At 40.0% G+C, this 26,715-nt stretch overlaps 1 protein-coding gene and 1 long non-coding RNA gene across 7 annotated transcripts in view; one reads left to right on the forward strand and one right to left on the reverse strand.

Moving 5' to 3' along the window:
* The window catches only part of SH3BP2 (SH3 domain binding protein 2), an 86,321-nt gene extending 66,812 nt beyond the window's left edge, over positions 1–19,509 (forward strand). For 4 of the 6 annotated variants that reach the window (XM_066996517.1, XM_066996516.1, XM_048048174.2 and 1 more), the window contains 12 exons: positions 6,505–6,644; positions 7,743–7,845; positions 10,272–10,389; positions 10,967–11,037; positions 11,415–11,503; positions 13,399–13,464; positions 14,062–14,641; positions 15,689–15,797; positions 16,113–16,168; positions 16,600–16,681; positions 16,905–16,964; positions 17,428–19,509. In XM_066996517.1, coding sequence (XP_066852618.1) covers positions 6,509–6,644; positions 7,743–7,845; positions 10,272–10,389; positions 10,967–11,037; positions 11,415–11,503; positions 13,399–13,464; positions 14,062–14,641; positions 15,689–15,797; positions 16,113–16,168; positions 16,600–16,681; positions 16,905–16,964; positions 17,428–17,565 — 1,608 coding nt within the window. In that variant the 5' untranslated portion in view covers positions 6,505–6,508 and the 3' untranslated portion in view covers positions 17,566–19,509. Of the gene's footprint in view, positions 1–785; positions 933–6,504; positions 6,645–7,742; positions 7,846–10,271; positions 10,390–10,966; positions 11,038–11,414; positions 11,504–13,398; positions 13,465–14,061; positions 14,642–15,688; positions 15,798–16,112; positions 16,169–16,599; positions 16,682–16,904; positions 16,965–17,427 lie in introns of those variants that run through there. The other 2 variants (XM_013178761.3, XM_048048138.2) reach the window with 2 other exon arrangements.
* On the reverse strand, positions 868–26,629 carry LOC125180093 (uncharacterized). The gene is made up of 3 exons (XR_010831379.1): positions 26,330–26,629; positions 24,506–24,563; positions 868–998 (listed from the first exon to the last, which is right to left on the reverse strand). It is a non-coding gene; the product is annotated as an uncharacterized lncRNA (long non-coding RNA).
* Between the last annotated feature and the right edge of the window lie 86 nt (positions 26,630–26,715).

Genomic DNA, 26,715 nt, shown 5'->3' on the forward strand with positions numbered 1-26,715 from the left:
CTTTTTAGCCCAGGGTGTTGGCTAACTCCAGACAAAGCCAGTGAAACATATGAATTCTTTTAAGAGCTCCAAATGAAAATAATACTGTTCCCAGTGTAAAACAACGGCATTTATTATTCATCATCAGCTGTTGGTACTTGTCCTGTAGAATTGTTGCTCTTTTGTAAGCCCCATGGATAAGAATTTTATTGCCTCTTGTGGTTTGTGTGGTGTCAGATGTACAGACAAGACTTGCTCCAAAGCATGTATAAGCTGCGCAATCTTTCTAAATAGCCATTGGGTTGGAGAGGGAAGGACGAGCTTCAGCTATAGGGGGGAAAACCGAGGTGAAATACTTATCGTAATTTTGTGGTGCGGTGCCAATACCTGAAGCACGAGCTCTTCAGAAGCATGGGCAGTGTTTCTGAACCATGCCTCTGCTGCTGTGAGAGCACGCTGTGAGACAAAAAGCTCACCTTCTTTTCCTCCCATGGGAAAGCAGTTGATTGAAGGGTGGCCAGGAAGCGAGCGAGCACTGGAAAATCCCCTCCGCTGTTTGGCTTGCCGTCTCACGGAGCCTTGATGCGTGCACGGTTTGATTTGCAGCCTCTCTGGGAAATTGGGGAATCTGACAGAGCCAGTGCTGCCCACTGACAGTGGGGGGAAACAGGAAGTAACAAAGGAAACAAGTCATTGCCTCGGCGTCCCTTCTGGCCACACTGCAGCGCAGATGCACAAGCAGCTGGGGCACGGTTTCTTTCCCTTTCGTGTGTACAGCAGCTCCCGCAGTCCCTTTCAACGTTTCACACGCAAAGAGCAGAGAAGTGCAGAGATGTGCCTGTCATGCCTGAGAGGGGTCATAAGCTGCTAATGGCGTTGTCATCGCAAAGGAAACAATCATTTGGGGACAGTGTCAGCAGAAAAGCTATGTGTCGATCAGGCATGGTCACAAGGTTAGTGCATGTTTCTGGCTTGTGTTTCTGTCTTCTTTCCTCTTTTAGGCAGAGAGCAGACTAAAACTAAGAGAAGAAAACTGTGTTTAGGAAAAATAGTTTTAACTTGTGCATCTTAGGCAGAAAATTCAAGAACTGGGGCGGGGGGGGGGGGGGGGGGGATAAGGAGAGCATTGGTTGGAAATGCTCACCTGAAGAGAAAAGCAAGTTGAAGCAAGTTTAACTGAGTAAAGTGATTTATAACATGCATCTCAGTCAGGCTTAGTTCTCTGTTTCCTTTGTCCTGTAAGATTTATTTCTTCTCGGAGTGTTTGTGCTGTGTTGTTAATCCTTCTGAGAGACTATTGTGAAAGGGGCTGTTAGAAGTATTAAGAAATAGAATGTGTAACCCCAAAAAGTGGGAGAAATGTGAAAGAGGATTTCAGAAATACTGGACAATATTTAACAAATGGAAAAGAGACCTGAGATTTTTGCAGAAAACAGTTTTACAAACAGATGGTAAATGCGTAGATGGTTGAATTGGAGAATTATTTTCTGTTCAGAATTGCTGAGAGCAAATTGGAGAAGCTTTTCTTTTAGTTTTGCTGTATATGCAATGTTGCTTCATTTTTGGCTAAGCCTTTTGTGGTGACTGAAATTCCAGTCTTCCTCTGCATTGTATGAGGAATGCGTTTGTTACTGTAAGTTACGTTCAGAAGGAAATCGGCATCCTGCTTTGCTAGGTTTTACTTTCAAAATAGAATTTGAAGATTAAATTCCATTATACCTCATAACATCCAGTGTTTTCTCAGACATAATTTGCATAGAGATTCTTGTGACAACTTCAGATCAGATTTAATTTCTTTTAATGCAGCTTCAGAGGCAGGTTTTTTTTTGTTTTCAGCATGAGCAAACTGGGCTCCAGTACAGACCATAAATATTACTGCAACAAGTGAGAACTTTTAATACAACTTCTGGCAGCTGTAGCTTCAGCGATGAGGGTAATGTGTTCTTATGCCTATATAGTGCAAGACATGGGGATGAACACATTGACCATATTTTCTGCTGAAGGTCAGTAAGAACTGAGAGCTCATGGCTCTTCCAGGATGCGATCTTTAGTTGAATCAGCCTGTGTTTGCTTTAATTGGGCTGAACACCAATAGCTCTTAAGGCCAAAAGGGGTAAGTGTTCTTCCATAATGTGCTCCAGATTTTTTTATGCAGCAGAATTGTACTTGTACTCTTGGAGGGACTGTTAGCCTGTGCAGTTATGCCCTAGACTCAAATTTAGCTGTTCTGTGTGCATTGACTGAGGGGATGGGTTAAAATTACTTCCCAGGTGTGTACATTTGCATACTACACAACAACATGAGGCTGCTCTCCATTCAGAGTTTGAGTTTGATAAGTGTTGTTATGGTTTAGGAGACATTTCTGCATCAGACTGGTGTTACCAGGTGTATGCAATGAAGTGTGAAAGTTTTTTCACTCTGTTGTGACTTTGAAGGTGCTTTTATCTAAAACAAAAAGCAGTTCATCCAAGTAGTGTTTGAGAAAGGTATGCTCATATGAGGTAGACTTGGACTGGCTCTACTGATACGTCAGCAATACGTTGCAGACTCCTACAATGTCTCTCCTGCTATGCTTTAGTGTCTGCCATCTCCCTGGCAGGCACAGAATTGCCATATGGATCTTCTGAGAAACAAAGTAATGGAAGAAGTCCTTTTGCTGTCTGCTGTCATACTCATAGAATCATAGAATCATAGAATATCCTGAGTTGGAAGGGACCCTTAAGGATCATCAAGTCCAACTCTTGATACCGCACAGGTCTACCCAAAAGTTCAGACCATGTGACTAAGTGCACAGTCCAATCTCTTCTTAAATTCAGACAGGCTCGGTGCAGTGACCACTTCCCTGGGGAGCCTGTTCCAGTGTGCAACCACCCTCTCTGTGAAGAACCCCCTCCTGATGTCAAGCCTAAATTTCCCCTGCCTCAGCTTAACCCCGTTCCCGCGGGTCCTGTCACTGGTTCAGGACTCCCCTGGTTCAGGACGTTCATCTCAGTGCTATTTTTGGGGGGTGAAGGTAGATTTAATAGCCATTCTAATGGATTGGGGACTTAATGGAAAACTTAGTTTAAAACTATGCATCTAGTCCCTTGGTGACAAGAGCGGGAAGAAGAATAAAGTATGCGGCTGTCGAATGAGGCTGGCACAAAACAAGAGCGATGTTACCTTGTGTCAGGTAAGAGAAGGACTGGCATCAGAGAGCATGGCTTGGCCCTGATGGCACTTAGTGGGCTTCCTGTTGTCTTTGGTGTGTGCTCAGTGGAAGAGGCTTTGCTTAGGCATCTGCGCTGCAAATATGTAATGGGGTCTTTGGCTTGTAGAGCAAGAATGTAACAGGATAAAAAACACATCTTGGAAATATTTTTCTGTTCTGAATGACCACAGAGCGCACAGGCTCTACAGTGACGACTTCTGTGCTTGCTGTTCAGTGCAGCTGGTGATGGGACGTTGATCCGCTCCTCATGTAGTAGATTTTAAGAACTTTTATAAGACGAAGATCAAGAGTGGAAGGAACCATTTCAGGCAGCTAAAGACAATCTTAGTATTGATGCTAAGACTAGAAAAATCTTCAAGAGCATCCATTCTTCCTTCATGCCACCCCTACAACAAAGATCTTGTGGATAGATGGTTCTGACAGCTTTGTCCCAGGAGAATGATGGAAAGCAGCATCTACTGTCCTTCTAGGATAGTTTTGTATTGTCAAAAAACAAAAAAAAAAAAGGTGGGGGTGGAGAGAAGAGGAAAAAAAAAAGACAATCTGCGACCAAATTAAAATGTTTCAAACCCGGATACCAATGTCCTCCCTGTGTGTCTGTAATTTTGGCCTGAAAGTGCATGAGGAGCCTACACGTGATGAAGAGTGGTAAAAGCCACAGTGAGACCCAGAAAATATGCCTTTATGCAGAGCTGCCCCTAAACCCATTGGTATTTGGTGGTCTTTTAAATTCATAAAACATGTCCTTGCCTGCATGGGGTTCAGCCACACCTTTTAGTTCACATAGCTGGGATGGGGAAGTGCTAAGGTTTGGTCTCTGTTCTCAGAGCCGTTTTCTTGTAAGTAGTCAGAAACAAAAAAACGATTGTGAATAGAGGAAGCAGAACCTGATATTCTGCCGTCCTTCCCGCTCAGTTAAATCCTGTAATCGCACTGTAGAACTGGATTCTTTACGCCTTTGTTTCTCTGCTTCCATGATTTTTTTTTGTCTTCCTGATATTCTGGCTTTTCAGCAGGTGAAGAAAATGCGGCACCCAGGCACAGTTCAGCGGGTAGCTGAGCTACCCATGCAGAAGGCCACCATGACCTAGTCAAATATTTGTGCTTTCTGTATTTACCTAGGGAGGGATACCCTTGTCCCCAGTGTTTGTCATTGGGTCCTAGAAATCTCAGCTTGCTGGTTGTTTTGGATAACCTCCCCGAGGTATTTAACTCTTCCTTTTCTGGTATGTTTTCAACCTAAGTACAGTAACACTGGGACTATTGTTTCATTCCAAACACTAAGTCGTAAGGCCTTTCTTGTTCTTTGTAGAATAAGCACACAGCATTTGAAAACCCACGATGATCTTGAAGCTGTTGGATGGCATTGAGACTAATGCTAGGGTTAGATCAAGAAAACTGAGCTCAGAGTGTATCTGGCTGAATAAAAAGTTTCCATTTTTGCTTAATCTTTTTTTTCCGAATGTAACTAGAAACAGACTGAAATCACTTAATTGTAAATTAATTTCATATGTTTGTATGTTGCTGTGCCGGCTCTTAAAAGAAAAATAGTGCTCGGGACTTGCCTTTGTGTTCCTCATTTGAAGGAAATTGCTCTTAGCAGTACTGCAGTGTAGTTTGATGACGGCAGCCAGCTGATTAATGCTATTTTCCTCACTTTGACTCTTCTGCAAGATACGGTTAAGTAATTTGAAGGATTCCTTGTTTTTTTTCTTCTTGCCTTTTTTCATTTTCTAAATTTCAGTTTTTTTTTTTTTTTAACTATTTTATTAATTCTTAAAACCTGTGTGTAGCCACGTCTTGGGCCCATTAATACACTGCTGCAAGGAGGAAGGCATAACGCAGCTTGTAAAGATCTCAGTTGTGTAACAAAACCAGGGAGGGGGAAGAGCTCTAGCAGAAGGAAGGATATAGCTGAATACAGCAAAGGTAACAACTTTTGGTGAGTAGGAAGGTCCTGGAGGAACACTAGGAAGCCATCGTGTTTGCTGTGAGAACCTTTCTAGGGTCTTGCATCCTGTCTTCTCCACTTGACCCTGTTTTATAACACTGAGGGACTAAAACCTGATGTTTGTGATTTAAGTTTTTAGGCTGCCTAAAGAATTTCATGGAGTTTAAACTCCCCTGGTAGAAATTGTTAGTAATTTCCACCCCTCCCCACACGTGCATTGTCAGCAAAGGATGAGCGGGGTAGAACTAAATCCTAGGTTGATCCGTTGAAAGGTCAATCGACTTGCCTGTCAGTTTTCTCCTAAAGCTTACGCAGGGGTTATGTACTTCACTGCTGGCTCTTAGGTTCCTGTACTGAGCTATGCTGATGACCTAAGTTACTGTCCCTTACCGGGAAAGAAGAAGCAAACAGGATTCACTTGAAGCTCTTCAATTCTAAACCATTCATTTCATAAGGACTAATTAACTGGTTTTATTCACAAAGGAATTTCCTTAGTTTGCCCCTTACTAGCAGGGGTTTCTAGCCCTATACCTGAGCATAACAGACCATTTTATGGCTAGGTCACACTGTCCATTCAGTTCGTGCATGTTTTTATGTATGACACAGTTGGATTTTTAGCCCAGTTCCGTTGCCAGCTGAAGAAGGGTCTCAGTGATACATCGGACAGAAGAAACTGCTGCTTAAAATACTAGTTTTCTTGCTAACTTTTGTAAGATGATAGCAGAAGGAGCGGTAACTGCAAAAGTGCTTGGTGGAGTGTGGCCTTAATCACTGATATATAAATTAAATGGTTGTTTGCAGCAATCTGAGATGAACTTGATTTGCACTGGATGTGGTCACATATGACCTTCAGTATAAGATAATACCCTAATGGTGTTGTTTAGAATAAAACACAGAAGTGTGAGGAGTAAGGAGTATTGCATGCCACAGTTACTAAAATCTGACTGCTGATTCCCTCACTATCCAGAAAATTATATTCTGTGTCCACATGTGGTGGTAGAGAACCTTAGAGAAGTTGATTTTTTTTTCTAGCCACTTGCCTTGATTAATTCTATGTTATCATCTGGGGCACTTTAAAATATAAATACCTCAATAACATTTACTGAACACTCTTCTATTGTTTCGACACCCGTCAATCACTTTTGAGAACTGCATAAAAATAAATCGGGACTTTCTGCGCTGTTTTTTTTATACCTCACAAACTTCCTGGAATCTATGAACACCGTCTGTGGTGCATACTTGACTGCTGAACCATGTTAGTCGTTTGGAAAACTTGCTTAAGGAAATACGCTTTGTTTCTCAGTACTCATTTCCTAAAGTAAAATCTAAATTTTAAACTGTTCTCAATTAATGTAAATTGCAGAACGATGGCCGCAGAAGAACAGGTCTGGCCAGTCCCAATGAAGGCAATTGGAGCACAAAACCTTCTGACAATGCCTGGAGGAGTGACCAAATCAGGATATCTTCATAAAAAAGGAGGCACCCAGCTGCAGATCTTGAAATGTAAGTTGAATGAGGTATTAACTAAATTAAATGTTCTAAATCCTTGCCTTTGGGGCCATAAACACATTTCCTGTTAACAAGCTCTTTAATGAAGCCAGTCTTTGTCTTACTTTGTATTGGATTATAATTTTATTGGAGTATTTGTATGAAAGATGTGTATTGAAAGAATTTGCTTGAATTATTTTGGAATTTTAAGTCTTAGTTTATAAGTACTGTGGTTGAGTTTGTTGTGTTTGGTTTAATCTATAGTCAAGGCCTTCAGAAGTAAGATTTTAAGACAGAAACAGATGGGATATGTATCAATTTAGAATACTCTTTTTCTGAAGGAAATTAGTGCTCAGCTTTTTCTACAGTTGGTTATTTGATACTAGAAAAATATCCTCATCTCCTACTGATATTGTGAAGTGGAAATTTTCTCACTGCCGAGATTAGGCTGTACTTAATAGCAGTAATTACTTTTGGAATCATAACCCATTTACTTGGAGAAAATTTAAGACTTTGGATTTATTTATATTCTGTTCATTTGCTATACCTGTTTACAACTGAACTGTGTTTATACAACTAAGGGCAAAGATTGCTGTCTTTGATAAAAGGAGGAGGAGTGTTGGCACTTGTCTAGCTTTAAAAAAGAAAACCAACCATTTTATTGCCAGCTTTATGTATGTATGTATTACCACCTTTGAGAATAAAGAGATGCTATTATGATTTTGGAGTGAACATAAATAAGTATTTGTAGCCCGTGGTTACATTCCTCCCATCTTGTTTTGGGCAGCACTCTTATGTTAGCTTGTTCCTCTAGTAAAAAAAAAAGCACAGGTGGAGGTCAGGCTTGCAGTCTTTTAGGTTTCTTTTGAAACTGTTTGACCAGCTGCCTCTCAAATGAGGGAAGCAAATACTGCCCTCAGTCCTGAAACTCTGAACCGAGTGCTGCATGCGACTGGTCATCAGCCAGCTGCCACTCAAATAGCTTGTGCCCTTTTGTAAAGATTTATAAAAGTAATTAGGACCTCTTAACTTGGGGAGGGTTATTGTGTAAGAATTGAGTAATGTACTGCCTTTGAATTTATATCTTGCTCACTTTTTTCTTTATCCTTTCAGGGCCACTGAGATTCGTGATTATCCACGAGGGATGCATTTACTACTTTAAGAGCAGCACATCTGCATCTCCACAGGGCGCATTTTCTTTGAATGGTTACAACAGGTGAGTTCCAAAGGACTTCCTTAACACCCAAGGGCCTTTCCCTTAACGGGGTGGGGGCTGTCTTTCATTTTGAACGGGTAAATTCAACTATGGCTGTTGTTTGGATTAAGCACTGGTCTCAGATTCCAAGAGATCTGTTCCTTTCAAATTGTATATACAATGTTTTCTGTACCTTGCAAGTGTATACCCTTAATCTTTTGTAATTTCTCTAGTAAAGCTGTTAAATTTGCAACCATTGGAATGGGTTTGTGCTCGTTCCTTATTTAATGCAGGCTTTGCACAGACAGGTAGATGTGGATTCTCCAAGACAAATGATCTTTGTTCTCTCGCGATTCAATGATCATCAAAAAAACAGAAAGGAATCAGAAAGGAACAGCTAAAGATCTCCTGATTCAGTGACACTAATTGGTGTCAAAATTGAATCAGCTACAGGAGTGACAAATGAGAGAATGCATGTGCAAAAATGTCTGAGTCATTCCACTACACGTTATAAATTTTAATATTTGCTTCTTGACTTGAAGACAAATACATGGCTTTCAAGTTAAACGGTACCATCAGGATCTTCCTGAGTGCAGGAAGCCTGTCAACAGCAGTCCATGGGAACCTTAGGAAATTGCTGTTGCAACTGACGCTAAGAAAGGACTGATCAGATACAGAATGTAGAGAAGTATCACATTATTGGTCCTGCAGTTTTATTGTATTTGCATACATGCATGTTATCCTTGCACAGCATGATGTTCTCAAACTTGTGGGATAAGGAAATCTCTCTCGTTAGAATGGGAGGGCTTTTAACTGACCACAACAACAGCGTATTTTCTGGGAACGCTGTTGAGGATATTATGGCTAAGAAAAAATAAAGATGAAATTGTATAAGCAACCTGTACTACAACTTGGCCACGATACTAGCTTCTGTAATCACGTTTATATGAAAAATGACAAAGAATTTTTGAATGCTAGAGACTGTCTCATTGCTTTTTAGCAACCTGTAGAGACCTTGGTTGGAGCTGGGTCAACACTAACCAGGTCATGGTTAGTGTTATGCACAGATATAAGCATTATTGAAAAAGAACTTGAAATGAAAGAAGCTCATTTATTGGACTGGGTGGTTGCGTAAGGCTGTGTGAAAACAAGTTGCACTAAGGTTCCCTGAACTTGTATTTTGCACTTTTCATTCAACAGCCTTTAAATGTTAAGAGTGGACAGCAGGTGAGAGGGTGCTGAGTTGTCCAGTGACTCAGAATGTGGGAAGCATTGTTATCCCTCCCAGCTGTAGGATGGGTATTTCCTGTATTAACATCCCTGTTAGTCTTAAGTTAGCATGTGAAATAACTTGTAGTTCCTTTTGTGGCTTTGTTTCAGGCTGGACAGATGCAGAAAACTACAGCATGCAATTTCAAATTGGGGTTGGGGTTCTAAAAAGATGCAATAGACAACTCTGAAAGAATTTTGCTCTTAATGCCATCTACAATGTTGGTGGGATTTTATTTATTTATTCATTTCTTTCCAAAATCATGTTTATTTTGATTTGGTACCTAACCAAAAGTCAAATGTCTTTTAATTTTTGTAGGTTTACAAACCACCTTCTTTAAATAGGACTTGTAGAAATCTGGTATTATATGAGGAAATCAGCAAGTTTAAAAATTTAGGAACCAGCAAGAAAGTTCCAATAATGATTGTAAAAACCTAGATCAGATTGCTCTATGGCTTGTGCTGAGTAATTCTTAGAAATTTTACTTTCAGATCGTCCACAGTCTTAGGATTTTAGTCTCCTTATTTTTTTCCAAAGCTTTATAGCATGCAGTTCCAAATAGTTTTTTGTGTCAGTGAGGATAGAGCAGAAGTTTCTCATTTGAGAATCCTTGGGGGAGGAGATTAAAAAAAACCAACTTACCTAACACAGTTTGTGGAAGAGGTTGAATTAAACTTTAAAAAAATATTAATTTTAAGCACGTGTATTGATCTAGTGTTGTAAGGTAGTGCTTATAAGCCAGAAGTGGAAAAATTAAGTTAACTTTTAATATTAGCTCTCTTTTGTTTTCTTGGAAGACCCGTGTTGTCATTTCTCCTCTGCCTTTCTGAAATAAGGATCACAGGCACCCTAAGTAGACGTCATGCCATGGTGTGAAGCTTGTAAATTAACACAGTTCATTAAAACTGTTTATTGAACCAGTCAAAACATCTGTTTATGTCTGTCTGGTGGTTTAACTAGTGCTTTTTCTCCTGTCAGCACTCTTGCATTATCCTTTATACCACTTTGAAAAGTACTACAAATGCACGTATTAGCATTTTGGTGGTGTTTTCTTGGGCTTGGGACTTCTTTTCAGTCATAACTGGCAGGTAAAACTGCTTTCTGAGCTTTATGACTTGCACAGCAGAATTAACTTTACAGATTCGGACTTTTATATATTGGTTATTCTGTTTCTCAGGGTTATGCGGGCAGCTGAGGAGACGACATCAAGCAATGTGTTTCCTTTCAAGTTAGTTCACATTAGCAAGAAGCACAGGACGTGGTTTTTTTCTGCTTCATCTGAAGATGAAAGAAAGGTACCTTTCTACTTCAAGGAAAATTAAAGCACAAAAGAAGAAAGTGAATCTTGACTTCCCTAAAATCTACGTGAACTGGACATGCAGCTGTAACCCAAATCTGTATTTCTAGTTCTTTGGACTCTGAAAATCATGTCTGAAATTTTAACTATTAACTGAGTGAAAATTCCAGTTGTAATTTAGGGAATGTCTAAAAGTGGCATACTAGATGTCACAGATTCCTTCATATTCCTGGTTTTATTTTTAGCTAATGAATGAGTATTTATGATATAAACCTTTGATAAAGTATGAAAACTGTTCAGTGAACTCTCCTACCCATAAGCAGACTATGAGCAAGTACACAGCTTTAGGAGTAACAGCTTGAAATTCACAGATCAAAACTTTAATATTTGAATATGTTCATATAAGATTTTAGATAGTCAAAACATTATGACTAGTAATTCCTCTCAACACCTCTATAAAGTCATAAATATTTCACTTGCACAGCCACTCTGGCCCTGCAGAGGAAAGATACTGTGCATCTGTGTGTAATGATTTAAAGAATAATGTGTTAAATGTTTTGCTTTCGTTTATTTAGAATTGGATGCTATCCCTGAGGAGGGAAATCGATCACTACCATGATAAGAAAGAAACAATAACAGAATTCAGGTACGAAGCCTTAATCCTTATTTGCTTTCTTCTCCTTTCGCGCTAGCTGTTGATAGTGTTGGTTTTGGCTCTTTGCACCTTCAAGTTACTTACTGCTAAATAGTAACAGGTGCAGTACGCCCCAGGAATGAAGGGCCTACCTAGTAAAGAGTTTAAAGAGTACCAAGACGAATAGCGATCTTTTTGCTAAGAGAAATTAAAATGTGTAAAATAAAAATAAAATAACAGCAGCAACATACTTGGCTGTTGGCAGAGGATTAGATTGCTTCTGCTTTTCCTGTATTACTTTGCAGTGCTGCAGTCTTGCTAAAGGATGTCTGTATTTTTTCAAGACCTGTAACGCAGTGATGCAAAAGGGATTGTCTTTTCTTTTGCAGTGACTCTGGTTCTGATGCAGACAGTTTCTACGGCTCAGTAGAACGTCCCATTGATATCAAGTATTCTCACCACTCAGCAGATAATGAAGGTGACAATTTTAGACACTTACAAATAAGATCTGTTTTATTTTTCTTGTGGATCCTGCAGTATCCCGTACCGTTCCAGTAGCTTAAACAAACCATCTGGTCCAGTTTGCATCCGAGAACTATAAATTCTTATTTTTACAAGGGGCATGGAATTGCTGTAATTTAAAATCAAAACCAGGATAGTCTATGTTATAAAACCATTAGTAAAAAATAAAGGGTGACTAAAGAAATTCAGGCCTTGCAAAGTGTCTGACCCCATAATAACGCAGTCGTAATTTTGTATCTTAATTTTTTATTAAGACTGCATGTTGGAAAGTCCATAGATGTAGCAAAAAGATGAAACATTTGAGTATGTCGTGTAGTGTGGAAGTCTTCACTATAATTGATGCTAATTGAACATTATTAACAATAATTGAATATAATTATAATGGTATGGTGTTAGTCGCTTAAAAGTATGTCCTAAGAACATCTTCTGACAATGTGGTAAGACCTTGTGGAGCTCGCTGCCTCCCATATTGTCTGTAAAGTTGATTCATCTGTCCTGTGAAAGAAGCAGTGATTCGCATTGGGATGTCGTTGTGTCTGTGTTGTAGTCTGCTTAGTATGAAAGAGAATCGATCACCCTCCCAGTTCAGGCAGATCTCACATTAGGCATTTAAACGGCCTACGTGAAATGAATAGGGTAATGTTCTTCAATGACTTTCAAACCGAGTAACTTTTTGAAGAAAGGCTCCGAGAATCTCATTCGTAGCAGAGTCTGTTTTCAGTTCAGTTTGATACCTGGTTGTTGCTGGAGCTGCTTCACAGTAAACAATTCTGGCTGAGTGTGTTTATTTTTTAATTAGAGAGGAGGATATTATAGGAAGCCTGTCAGATAGGTGTTCTCAGCGTTATTTCAACAACTGCCTTCTTAGTGAAGAAACACAGTAAAATCTGACTTGAGAAGACTTGCCTCAAGGTTCAGATAGTTCCTTTAGTAGGCATTTTCCAATCTGCCCTCTCAGATTTCTGCCCCAAGGCAGGGTTGATTGGAGCAAGTACTCCTGTTTCCTGAAAGGAAATTCCTGACCATTTTTCCTGACTAGGACAAAAAAAAGAGGGAGTTTGGTTCTTAGGAAATCCGGTTTGATTGTTGCAAAGCAGAGGAAAACAGACTCATCAGCATTTTGTATAGAGTTGTGGTTTAGGATTTCAGTGTTTATGGGAGGGAAGGGATGTATACGAGAGGAATTATGTTTGAAGAAGCCCAGAAGGACTTCAAGTAAGGAAAATTAGAACAGCTAACTGATTTTATCAGAACCTCTCTCTTTTTTTTTTTTTTTTTTTTTAAGGTATTTCTTAGGGGAAGTACTATGTATTGTCCTTAAGGCTCCCCTCATAGCCAATGATGAGACATTACTGCCTCGAAGTAGCATTTTTTTTACGTCTTGATTATCCTGACTTCCAGTTAAAGGCAGCACTGAAATAATTTAAGTCATTTGTTGTGATGCATCTTTCCGTTGCCAGAGCAAGGCAAAAGAACGAATTGTTTTCTAAATCATGAGGCTTGCTTAGGCATCCATGTTGCAACATCATGCATGTTTCTGTGATAGGGTTGCTTCTGGGTTGTTGTGCTTTTACTCTTCCAATTTGTTTTCCCAGTATGTCAGTTTGTAGCTGTGCCTCTGTAACCGATTTGATTTTTTCTGAGGAAGGCTATGCCACTAGAAAGTTTCACCAGAAAGTGTACTTTAATTTGAAAGACGGAGGAAAATGTAACATGTGAGAGAGGTAGACTTTTTTTTCCCCATTTTTTTCCACCTTCTTTAATGAAAAATAGTTGTTAGAAAGCAATAAATATTCCTACTTGGTTCCAGTAGTACTTGTCAGAGTCTGACAGATTAAATTTTGTCTGCAGATTACGACCAGGAGGAAGAGGATGAGTCTTACTTGCAACCAGATACTTCTGACATAGTGAAAGATGGTAAGTGATTTCTTTACTCCCTTCATCAAAGGCCCCACAAAAGGCCAGCAATGAAGATAATATTCATGTAGAATGCCAGATCGTTGTTTTAGTCATATCTAAAGCAATGCAGGTGGTAGAATAACCAAAGTAATGCACAGGTATCTAATCTTGAGAGAGATTAAAGATATTTTTGACCTCTTGAGAGGTCAAAAGGGCCTAGTAGTGGCAATAACAATTTACAGAAAGTGTTACGTGCCTTTTAGGGCATGGTTTCTGGCAAGTCTCCTGCCCTGGAAGGACCTCTATTCTATATGCTCATCAGTCAGGAAGAGGGGTAATGCTGTTAGCATAGTTTGTTCTTCTTTATTTTTAAGAAAGGAAAAAATCTTTGCTAAGTTGACATAAGCCATGCTTGAATAAAATTGCAGGAGTTCACTATGTGCAACATTTCAGTTGTGCTGAAAGCTGAATGTTTATCCAGCATTTCAGGAACTATCAGATCAGGTGCTAATAAAATATCAGTAAATCACATAAATAAACCTGCAGAGTCTAGTTTCTTGACATGTTGTATTTCCCCTCAATGTGCCATGTTCACTGGATGTTTTCTTTGTGCAGATATCATGGTGCTGCCCCCAGCCTACCCGCCTCCACCAGTTCCTCATGTCAGAAAAGCTGCCTACTCAGAATCCAGGTCACATTCTTTTGCTGGCAAGTCTGCTGGACCAGCACCACCGCCACCTCCTAAAAGAAGCCTACCTGACATCAAACCAGAGGATCTCTTCAATGTGAGAGAACCCCGAGCTGAATCTAATCTAAAGATTCAATCCTCAAACTGGAGACCAAGTGAACAGCCACCCCCTGTGCCCCCTTTACCTCTTTTCAAAAAGCCCATGTGTAGCAAAGAATCTTGCTCACTGCCTCCAGAACCTCTGCCTCTATCGCACGTTCTCACCACTCCAGAAGGATGTGAGAAGCTAAAAACTCTAAACCTTTCACCACGAACTCCTCCTCCAGTGCCAAGCAGTAAACCCAAGTTGTCCCAGTTAACTGAAAGAACAGCAGAGAGCAAGGTGCCAAAAGAACATGGTAAACCTGGACTGTTTGTGCCACCAGTGCTTCCAAAGCCACCCGTGCCAGGCCACCAGCATCCTGGATTCAAACCTAGGCCAGAGAAGCCTTCAGGCCCCCAGTTACAGTAAGTACGAAAATATAACCCAGTATCAAAGTTTCCACTGAGTTTACTTGTCAGATTCTCGTCAATGCATGTTGTTCTTCCCAGCACCATCCCTGTTATCCTCAGTGGCATGCTTGTTTGCCTAGGTATGTGTTATCTGGAAACTTTGCAATGAATTTCACTTCTGAAATTGTTCAGAAAGAGACAGTCGACTATTTTTTTTTTTAATTACGCAAATCTTTGTAGTCTGCTTTGAGGTGTGTCTTAGACTTAAAAGCCTTTGATCACAGTGAATAAGAAACCTTCATGTCACTGTCATTGAACCACAAAAACAATTTTAGGCTTCTCTGGAGACAGGAAATGTTTCATCTCATATTAAGATTGTCTGTAGTGCAAGGGATGTGGGACTGGCTATGGTGCTGAGGCAGATGGAAATATTTTTGCCCATTGGATCATTCACCTCTAAAGAAGAAATAAAAAATAAAAATAAAAAAAAAAACTCTTTAAAGGCAGCACAAGAAAGAGATTGATTTACTAGAGTGAATCCAGCCACCAAGATGCCTGATGGGCTGTAGCACGTAATATGTGAGGAGAGGCTGAGAGAACTTGCTGAGTTCAACCTTTAGGAAGGTCAATGGGAGATGTCACTGCTCTCTACCACTACTTAATGGGGGGATGGAGAAGACAGAGCAAGACCTCAGAGATCTGCAGGGATAGGATAAGAGGCAACAGACAGAAGTCACAACCTGGGAAATTACAGTTAGATATCAGGAAAAGCTTTTCACGTTGTGGATAGTCAACTTGGAGATGCTGCACAATCTCCAACCTTGGAGATACTCGACTGGACACAGTGAGCTATTTGGACCTGCTTTGAAGAGGAGCTTGGACTAAATGATACAACTTAGGTTGAAAGATGTCCCTTACACCTAAATTATTCTGTAATTCTAGGGCTGGTAAGTCCTAAAGTGAAATTTCCTCTTTAGCTCTAGTTTTATCCCTTCAGTTTTATGTATATTTGTTCTACTTTCCTGAGGAGATGTCCTTCAGTTTTTGTTTTGTTTCTGCCAGGAGATCACCACCAGATGGGCAGAGTTTTAGAAGCTTCTCATTTGAAAAGCCAGCAGTGCCCTCCAAGCCAAACCAAGCGAGTGATGATTCTGATGGTGACTATGAAAAAGTAAGATCAAGCAGATGATCTGTTCTCAAAAGGCTGATTTTCTTGCTTTCTTTGGGGCGGCTTGGGGCATATTTCAGGAGAAAAAAGAGTCTTCTGAAAACACAGTGCTGTGTGGTTCTCAGCTTTAAGGAATGCCTCGATAAATTCTGCATTCTAATATTTGCTGTAAAGGAGTAAGAAGCATAAAGTAAAGATTAAAGCACTATTAACTAATTCAGATACTGATGGCTGTAGCTTATCTGCATAGTATGGTGTTAGCATTTTGTGTTTTCATTGGCCCGTGCGGAGATTTACTTTCTTTGTATTTTCCTACAGGTTGGGCTGCCTACTTCAGTATTTCTTAATACCTCTGAATCCTTCGAAGTTGAAAGGTAGATGTGACTTTTAAAACACTTGCCTAAAGTCCTACAAATCCTGCACTGAACAGTAGTCCAAAAATAACTTTGAGATCTGTAACTTCTGTTTAAAAACACAGGAAAAGTATTTGAATTACTTTAATATGGAAATTACTTTGGGGGAGGTAGGTCAGTCCTCATGTATCAGTTGAGAATACAGAGTAATTGCAAAATGATTTTATTCCATCTGGAAATGGCTGTTCTGTCAGGATGAACGGGACAGAAAGCCAGGTCTTCTGTGCTGCTTTGCTGATTCACATGCTAGAACAGTAAAATTCTATCAGATATGATATTCTATGAATTACAATTACTGAAACTGAGATTTTCAGGAAGAATTACAAGAACTACACACCTTAATTATCTGATTCAGAAAATGCTAACATACGTAATTGCTGTATTATTTTTAGGACATTCAAAGCTACTAGCCCAAGGGGACAGCCACAAAATGGATTATATTGCATTAGGAACTCATCTACAAAGGCTGGAAAGGTAACTTGCAATTGCTGAATCTACCCCCTAAAAGCTTTTTTTTTTTGTTAGAGATACTGTATCTTTTATATGGTGAAAGTACGTAATAACTTAGATGTGCTCTTTCCTTAATGAAGGCAAATCTGAGCCTCTGTCGTAACTTGAGTGTATTTTTTATGCCTTAATAATGCACTGACTTGGAAGAGATTATCAGCATAACTGATTATGTTGCATTTTCTTTAAGGTATTGGTTGTATGGGATCAATCTGCAGAAAAAGTGAGAAACTACAGAATATTTGAAAAGGTTAGTAGCTCCGCTAAAAATGCAGTTCTTGTGTATGTGTATCTATGTATGAATCTCACATATGTACGTGCATAGCAAGTCAAAGGTGAAACTTCTTCCCATTCCTAAAAGTAAAAATATGCTGATCTACAAATATTTGTTCTAGGATGAGAGTTTGAGTACTTGGATCTGGGCCTTCCAATTGCCATACTGTACAAAAGACAAAGTAGCTGCAGATGTCCAAATCTAAATTTCAGCTTGTCAAATTCTAAATGAATTACTATTAAATTCTTGAGTTTAATTTGGACTTACTTGTGTAAGTGACAAGCTTGCAAAGCAGCAGCTTGTCTGAAAGAAGTTTTGACAATGATTTTTGGGTGGTGGTGGTGGCTGTTTTTTTTTTTGTTGTTGTTGCTTGTTTGTTTTTACCATTGAGTAGGAAACAGTACTGCTAATGACTGTGTATGTTTCTGTTGTGCAACAGGAATGCAAGTTTTACCTGGATGCAGACATCATGTTTCTGAACATGGGAAGTCTGGTTGAATACTACAGCACTCACGTCTTACCTAGTCATGACAGCCTGATTCTTCGGTGTCCTTATGGTTATTCTAAACCAAGGTGATGTGGCTGGCATAACTCACTGATGTGGAGGAGAAACATGTTCCTTACTGTCCTTGAATTAAGTGTGAACTGCTACCACGTCTGGATTTCCTGTTGTTTGCACACAGAAACTGAATCTGTTTCAACCACTTGTTCTCACATGAACTAGGACTCCATTTAATGAACTCTTTAAAACTTTGCAATCCAGATCAGTGGATTTGATGACCACTTTCAGAAAGAACTGAACTGACTTTTCTGTGAAGTCTGTCCGGGACTCGTAAACCTTTTATAAAACTGCTGCTATTACAAATCTCCTTGGAACGTGGAGGAGAACAATGTCCACATGAACAAAGAAGTGTTGTGAACGCAACCCATGCGGAAACGGGAAACTTCTGAAAGTACATCAGAATTCATTTGTGACGGGGAATACTAATATTCTGACTTGAAGGTATTATTCCTTAAGTCAGCACCGGTGCTTAACTGAGAGATTTTTTGTATTACTTGTATAGTTGATGTGTAAATAATGAGTCTTTTGTGCAAATAATTTGGTTTACTACAGGTAAAGATGATCAGGAAATGTGGCTTTTTTTAAGCCACCTCATACCTAAATGTAACTTCTGATTACAATGTCTGCAGTAATCAATTGGGGTACCGTCCAACTGATATGCTTATGGCATCCCACATTCTACTTAATTCTGAACACTTGAGATAGGCTTGGAATAATATTGATTTGGCTTTATGGGAGTCCCATTCCTTACTTCTGAACCAGAAAGGTAGGTGCCTAATATGGCTGTGAGAAAGAGAAAATATCACTCTGCAGTTTGTAGTTGTGTGGAAAAATAAAAAAAGTTTTTAACTTGCTATGAGCACTATCAATGATAGGCGTTAGCAGGGTGCTTGTAATTTTAATTCCCTAATACTCTGGGGACAGGTGTCTGAAAATCAAGGCTTGATAGTCATGCTGAAATTGCCCTGCCCCTGAATTTTAATAAAGAGGAGAAAGTTGTTTTAATGACCTGTGAAAATAACTTTTTTAATTCAAAAGGACTGTCAAAACGATCTTATTTCTAATAATGTTTGAGACTTGCTTTAAAAAAATGCTGTAAATCACAAAACAGAAGTTATCTGGTTTCTGTCAGTCTGAATCCAGATGCATAAAATTCACTTTTCTGTTACCTTTACAAAGCTTATACATGTCAGTTTTAATCTCATTACAATTAAATGGTCACAGCTTTAAAAATATAAATTTTTTTTACAGACTAAGATTTTTTGTTTATGAAAACAATAAAAATAGAATATAATCCCTAAGGGATTTTTTGTAATAAGATGTAATAATAGGATACACAGAGCCAGCAGTTGTTGCCTTGGTTCCTATCTTTTGTCTGAGACAGACATACACAATATCAGTCATATGATTTCTGGTCCCACTATAATAGGTTTTGTGAGCATCAATTAAAGAATGTGCAGTACTTAAATTTCAGATCGTTGGATATTAGATATTTTAAGTTTGCAATTCCTTTTATATTCAGTGAGTGTCCCTGTGGTTCACTACTCTGATGTGATCCACTCTGTAAAGTAAGCTCAGCCAACAAAGCACATAAAAAATGTTGGCTTTTTAAAATGTGTGTATCTGTATTTTAGGCAAGTTCTAGTTTCTTACAGTATTTATAAGTACTGTTTACAGAGTAAATTGTTCTCTTTCTGGGAGTAACTGACTTCACTGCATTGTGACAGTCATAATTATAATATGCTATCTTTGGGGCCTGATTCAGGTATTTAATTTTTTTTGCAATCAGATACTCTCAAGATTTTTCAACTGTAAAAATATCTATGTAATCCAGTACATATAAAACATAACACTGTCTTTACCTGTATAATAGAAGACTTGCAAATATGTAAATGTTAATTTCCTTTTTTATACAAATGTATGTATTTCTGAACTGGATAAACATCTAATGCCAATTCACCTAATTTTGTGCAGTCTCATTGAACTTCATGTGTTCTAATATTCTTGCTTGTAATTGTGGTAAACAGAAGAGAATTTGTTTTCAGCCCTCTTGAAACAACTCTTTGTGCAAGCAACACTAGGAGAAATTGGGCATTCTGGTCATACGTGTGGCTAGGGGTGGAAATTAGCCGTTTATCATTCACTTGATCTATGGACACAAAGTTGCAGGTATGACCATAAAAAAAAAAAAAGGCATCTCAGAGGAACTGTCTCCAAAGGACTTCCTCAGCAGCTTGCTGGGGAGAACAGGGCCTTTCCATTCCCAGCACCCCACAGCCCTTCTGTTCACAAACGTCTCTGATATCCACAATCCAAAGTGGGCAGTACCGGTAGGGACATATTAGGTAATTCCTCCATCCCTCCAGATACAAACAGAAGAGTTCCAAACAAATCTGCAATCACTTATGCTCTCATCTGAATCCTTTTGCTCCTACATATTATTCTAGTCCGTTTTGTGAAGAATTAGATGAAGTTAAATTGCTGGTGTTTGTAGGGAGGAAAAGCACAGCTAGAGCATGTGGCTCACAGTCTGTCTCCTGTACCTCTTACTAGCCTGTCTTGCCTCTTTTCTACCCCACAATTCAGCTTCTTGCATATATATATGTATAAATACATAAATATATATACATATACATATCTACACACACACCCATTGCAAGCTCCATATCTTTAAAATAGTTTGGGGAGGAGCATAAAAGCAGTATTTGGTCATGCCAAGAAATTCAGTTTGTGAGTTTGGTAACATGCAAGTCAAAATAGTTTATACTAGTTTTGAAAAAGTCTTGCCTTTTTTTATCTAAACTTCCAAGAAAGTTTTTTAAGTGGTATTTGTGGGGGAGTTACTTTTCTAGGGGAAAAAATTAATGTGGTTTGGAAAATACAGTTTTAAACAAGGAACCGTCAAGCAATGTAGCATAATCATAGGGACAATAAAAGGGAATCTGATATCAAGAACTTTTCTATGAAAATGCAGGTGCTACATACTGCTGCCCTGTGTCAGCAGCTTGGCGCCCATCTCCTAGCTCAGAATGTAACAGTTTGTACAAGCATGTAAATAAGCAATGAGAGTATTCGTGCCCTCGGGTTCCTCTTGCTTTGGGGAAGCTCAGAAGGACTGAAGATTTCTGAAGCTTTGTGTGTGATTAGTTTGAATTTGGTGACATCTGCTGGTCAGCCTGTTCCGTGCAGGAGCCCCAGCACCAGGAACACAGCTACAAAATGCGGATAGAAGGCAGTTGGGTAGAAATCATTCCTAAGTGACTTTGGCTAGAAGCTAGAGATTAAAGCTTCACTTCAGGCAAAAACTTGATGAGCCAGGTCTTTGAAGCTTAAGACATCTTTTGGCTCATGTTTCTTACATAACTAGCAACATTCTTCAGCAAAATTACTCATCTGAATGTCTTTTAACCTCGATGATGACGAAATTAATTGTATTTTATATTCCTGTGTTTAAATTACTCTTAAAAAAACCTACTTTGAGGTAGAATTTACATAATGTTAGACATCTGAGAACTTAAATTCTTGACATCATGAAGTACTAAAGAGTTGTTCTGAACATTAAATACTTCACCTAGCAGCAGCAAAGTGTGATGTAATAGTTTGTATCTTACTAAGCAGTCAACTTCTTGCAGTATTTTTTTTGAGCAATAGGAGCACTTGAGATGACCACGATTACAGCCTCTTAAATAGGTTCTTGTATGAAATAAACAAACAAACCTCAATGTACCTCTTAAATACCACATAATAAATGCTACTAAAACTTTCACAGACTAGATAGCATTTGAGTTCACTTTAGCACTTCAGTTTGCTAAGTGTTAAAGAGCAGTGAGTTTAGGGTCTGTATCAAGTCTTGTAGCACAGTCAACCCCTAGATCTACTCCCCCAGGATTTCCACTCCTGTATCTTAAACACAGGATAGTCATTACTATCTCCCATCTGTACCTCATTCCTTACAGGATCTAGTTACTAGGGAAGCAATTAATCCAGCCTCTCAGGTTCATGACACACATGGCCACATAAGAATTGTTTTTAATGTAATTTTACTTCCACATAAATGAAGTTGTTTTGTACAGAAATGACAGTAATTATTGTTTTCAGGATTAGATCTCTGGACATACATGGAAAAGAAAAAAAAAAAGAGGTAAAAGTGTCTAACCCTTCTTTGAGTGAGTGCTTTGCTTTTTAACAGTCACGTCATATTAACTCCCTCGGTGTACAACCTGGATCCAGCTGGTTCCTGTAGCGGAAGGCTGATGTGCACTTAAATTCTGACCTTGGAAGCTTTTTGGCATGGCCAGAGTTTTGCAATTGAAGGCCAGTAGCAAGCCTTCAGGACACCCCAGGAGCACAGAAAGAAGAACAGTCTAGTCCATGGGAACAGGGCAAATTTTCCTACAGGACAAATAAGGGAACGTGTTCGAGGTGTGGATTCCCAAGCTGTCTGTTTGAGGCCTCAGTGATTCTGCTGTGCTTTGATTTACGTTGCACTAGCATTCATACTCATTTTTCCAAGTAAATGCCAGCCACACCCTAACCATGGGGATGCTGCTGAGAATGTGCCTTTTTGAAATTAAATGGGATACAAAGGACTTGAAAATTTGTTATTCTAACGTTACAAAGCTTCCCCCAAGATTAATTTTCTCCTGTATACAATAATAATAATTAACAAATAGTTTCAAATAATTTTCTTATGTTTCTCAGCCCTTTTCATTACCTTGAACTTGCCCTGTTATCTAATTTTTTTGGTCGTTTCTTTGTTTTATTCTCCTTGGTCTGTTTTTAAGCACTAGCTCTTCAAAAGGTATAGCTTCTGTTAGTGGCACTTCTGCTACTAGTGTATGACACAGTAACTAAAAAGAACCTCAGCAGTGTTAGTAATGCTAGAATTAGTATAGAAGCAACCTGTAATGAATGTACGTCTAGAAGGCACGTGATGCTTATGAAGTCAGAGACGTCGCAATTAAAAGACTCAGCTTTACTTGGAAAAGGATTTGGAAAAGCAAACCCAGACCTCTGTAAAGAGTGTTGTAGCGTTATTAAAAGAGAAAGCTGCTTGCTTGCTTTCCTTTTGGCTAAAACAGTCGCTGTACCTTTACTCCCTTCTCTTTTGTTATCACACAAGTGGTATTAAGAAGCTTGTGCAATAACACAAACTGTTATTAACTAGCTTGAACCACAAAGATAGATTTATATTTAATCTGAATAGTGTATAAACATTCTCCTATTCCACCCTGAACATAAAGTCAATATTTTTCAAACTTAAGACCAACTTGGGCCTCTCAGTTTAATAGGTTGTATGAAAAATCTGGCTGCTCTGCCTTTTCCCCATCTGGTACTTCAGTTCTGGTTTTTATTTTTCAGTTCCAGTAAACCTCAGATGTGATTTTGTTTGGTTGTGGAAGGAGATGAAAGTAGACCAGAACACATTTTTCTTTCTCTATGTAGTTGTTCCATCAACTGTTTCTCAGGTATATATGTACCTTAAAGATTGTTTCCACTTTCAAATCCTTGGGAAAACTCTCCTTCCTTACATAAATGGGTAAAAATAAACTCCCTCCTACAAAGAGCAGAATTGCAGCCAGAACAAAAATAAACTTTCTAATAGTACTTTTGGCACAAGCTTACCTACAGTGACTAACTTTAGTAATACCACACATAAGCCATGACATATTATTAATACTGCTCTACACAGCTGAAATCATTTTTAAAAAGGCATTTAAGTTCAGTAATTTGTAAGAAAAATTCCCCCTAAGCTTTTCAGTAGTAATGCCACGCATGCATAGGCTCCAGAACAGTCCCAGACGTCAGTGAGACTGAAAGCCCTTCAAGGGCAGCTCTTGGGGTGTTTTGCAAAGGTAACTGGTGTTTGTCTACGGCCACCCACTCTCTGCTTCAAGTCTTGCATGGCTGAGCAGGGACTGCCTTTCACTTTGCCAGCATCTTTCCAGGAAGTTTCAAAATTAAGGCTTCCTTTTGAAGGCCCTCGGAACAACTAGCAAAGAATTCACATACAGGCTCGTTTAGAGGAATCAGAACTTTGTCCAAGAACTGGAGTAAAAGGTTTGCATGAGATGAAAACCAGTGACCAGAGTAGGGAAGCACGCCCTGCCTAGAAGTTCCCAGGGAATGACTGGCAGAAAAGAATAGTTCAGGCGGGCCAAGAGGGAAGGATGGATTTTGATAGTCACTCCCACTTTATGGGTAAGAAAAACGACCTAAAACTGCTTCCACGGAAGGGCTGCAGCCCACAAAAAGGAACAAATAAATGCCAGATGGGTGACATCAACCAGGTACCATGCTTCTCACAGGTTAGTGGTTTGAGCATCAAGAAGTGCTAATGCCAAGGTGAAGAGCTGCATGGAAATAACTGCAGTATTATTTTTCTGATACCTAGTAACACCAAACTAAAATAACTTGTAAATTAATACAATTGCATGGTCTCTTTTATTTTAGACTGGCTGACCCGCTGTAGTCTAGCACTGCTGATGCCTGAGGCTGCTAGGGGTAACAACAGGCTGCAGAGGAATCAGCAACGTCTGTACCACCCTACCAGTACCACGTTCTGATACTTCTGGTGGGAACTGCCTGTAAATACGTGGTGCTGTTTTTCTATTTTTTTGATGGCCCAGTAAGCAGACATGCACACAGCAAAGGCAAGACTACAGGTAATGAGCTCCTCTTGGTCATTAAGAGGGGTCACGCCCCTCTTAAATAGTGCAAACACCAAAACTAACAACACTATGTGGTTTGTATTATTGTACCCTCTGTTGTACCTGTAATGCTGTAAAACGAACGGTTAGGAGTTACCAAAGACAAACAAGTTTTTCATGTCTAAAATAACGCAGAAGTGCTTTTTCAGATTTCCCTTGATGCTGTAGTTTAGCGGTACTGCGTACTGTTCTAGTACGCAGGGCACAATGTGCCCTCCCTCACACTTGTACCCCCATAACCCTACCTTTGTTTCTGCACCGGCACTGACTTCCCAGCATTTGGGCAGGAGGCAGTTCAGGAACCTGGTCAGGACAAAAACGGAATTAGTGACATTAATAGCCTCATGTATCGGCCATAGCAACTTCAGGCTTCAAAATGAGCCAGCTGAGTCAGCTGATTGAGCAGGAAGCTGATTGTGCCCCCTCACCCCCCAGTTTTTCCATTGGGTGAATTTTTCCAACCAGGTGAAACAATATATTCTCTGTCCTCAGGATTATGGGGTATGATGCAAGCTGCAGAGGGGAGGCTGGAAGGGGAGAGCAGGAACGGTGACCTTGGGCAGGTCAGAGGGTAGCAGAGCATAAAAGAGGGGTGAAGAACTGCAGCTTCTGCAGCATTTCGCCATTAGATTGAACAGGTGTAATGATAAAACTCATCCTTCCATCAGCCTAAGCTGCTTGTGACACAGCGCCCTGCAGTTCTAGAAACACTTCAAGCCAGCACTGCTAGCAAAAGAAACGATCCTGCCCTCTCCCTGTCCCTGGATCTGACCTCTACACCACCTTACTTCTTGGCACTCATGTTCTTGTAGCCATGCAATGAACTGGAAAAGAAACCCATTAATTTTAAAACAAAACGGGATTTTTTTGCTGAGTAAATTTTGATATGGATCAGTTCTCCCATTTACTTTACTAGACTAAAAGTGTTTTATGTGTTAAATGCTATGGTGTGCAAAGGAAAAAAGGTAAATGAGATGCCAAGATGAAGGGGAGTATTGATATATGGTCATCTACATGCCATGGCAAGATGATGCCTGAGGCAGGTGGCTGAACCATGCAGGTGCAGAGCAACTCCCATCTCGTTGATTTGACTTTGAACTGGGATAAGAGGATGGCATCTTGTACGTAAACTCTTCTACTGGGTCTAACAAGACTTAATACCAGATAAGTGACATTACTTAATGTTTTGGGTTTACAGCAACAGTTCTATCAAAAAACATTAAAAAATTAGACATGATTTTCCAATTATTATTAATTACACCAACACCTGTTCTATTGTGAAGTGTTTTGATTAAGCAGACCTGCATCCAGCAGTATCTCGCTGTCAGATTTGCAATAATTATCGTCTACTTTGCAACTAAACCACCATTCTCCATGATGGAGTTCACATACGAGTTCACTTATATCTCTACTGCCTGCTTTTCTATTATAAGCAGCAAACAAACGAAGATTGATTGTCAGAAAGTGCAAACTGGGGAAGAACGGTGCCTTTCCTCAGCAGAGGTGGTGGGAACAGGCTTGATTCCTTCCATGTTCCAAGGGAGAGATGTTTATGGCTCCGCACCCATCGGGTTCTGCTAGCAGGAGCCTGTTTTTCCTCTGACCATGTGGATAACTTGGGGTGGGGGGAACAAAGAACTGATGAGAAGAGTTTTAATGACTCCCAGCTTGTCATTAAAACCTGAGGCAGGTACTGTTCTATAATACGCACTTTCTAAAAACGAAGCATCAGGCAACAATCTTAAAATTACATAGAAATGATTGTAAAGATGTACAGAAACTAAAGACAGCTAACAAGCAAACCTTAAAATCTGGGGGTTTATCTGTAGGAGTAACAAACTCTGGGTTTATGTTACACACACAGCCCTACAGAGAATTTAGAAAGCCTGAAAGGATGATTTAGGAAGATCTGATCAGGTGTTCAACGTACAAGCTACGCAATGTATCTGCAGATTTCCAGGCTGAAGAGCACAACTCCTCATAACACTGGAATTTAACACTCAGAGGATACTGGACTGCCTGAAATACCTCAGGTTTTGATCGATTGGACACTGGACTGCCTGAAATACCTCAGGTTTTGATAGATCTCTCTCCGGTAACGCAGCTTGCCTGCTCTCACCGTGCACCTGCATCGATCTTGACTTGCTGCAAGCCGATACTGTCACGGCGGGCGGGGCAGGCCCCTTATCGCCTCGCTCCCCCGGCAATTACCCGATTTCTGCCCCTATCTCTCGGCCTGCTGCGCGATAAGCGCCCCACACCACACGCTGAGGGGACCCATCTCCACGGGGAGCTCCTTCGCGGGGCCGGGAGGCTCCTCTCACGCTCTCCATACTCGCTTGGGGGTCGCTGGGCGCCTCACGGCCCCGCTCCCCTCAGCGCCCCCCCAGGGTCCCCTCAGCCCGCAGCCGCCTCCCCTCAGCCCGCTCCCGCCTCGCCGCTTCGCCGCCCCCTC

Source organism: Anser cygnoides, chromosome 4 (assembly GCF_040182565.1).
Source record: "Anser cygnoides isolate HZ-2024a breed goose chromosome 4, Taihu_goose_T2T_genome, whole genome shotgun sequence".
Lineage (NCBI taxonomy): Eukaryota > Metazoa > Chordata > Aves > Anseriformes > Anatidae > Anser > Anser cygnoides.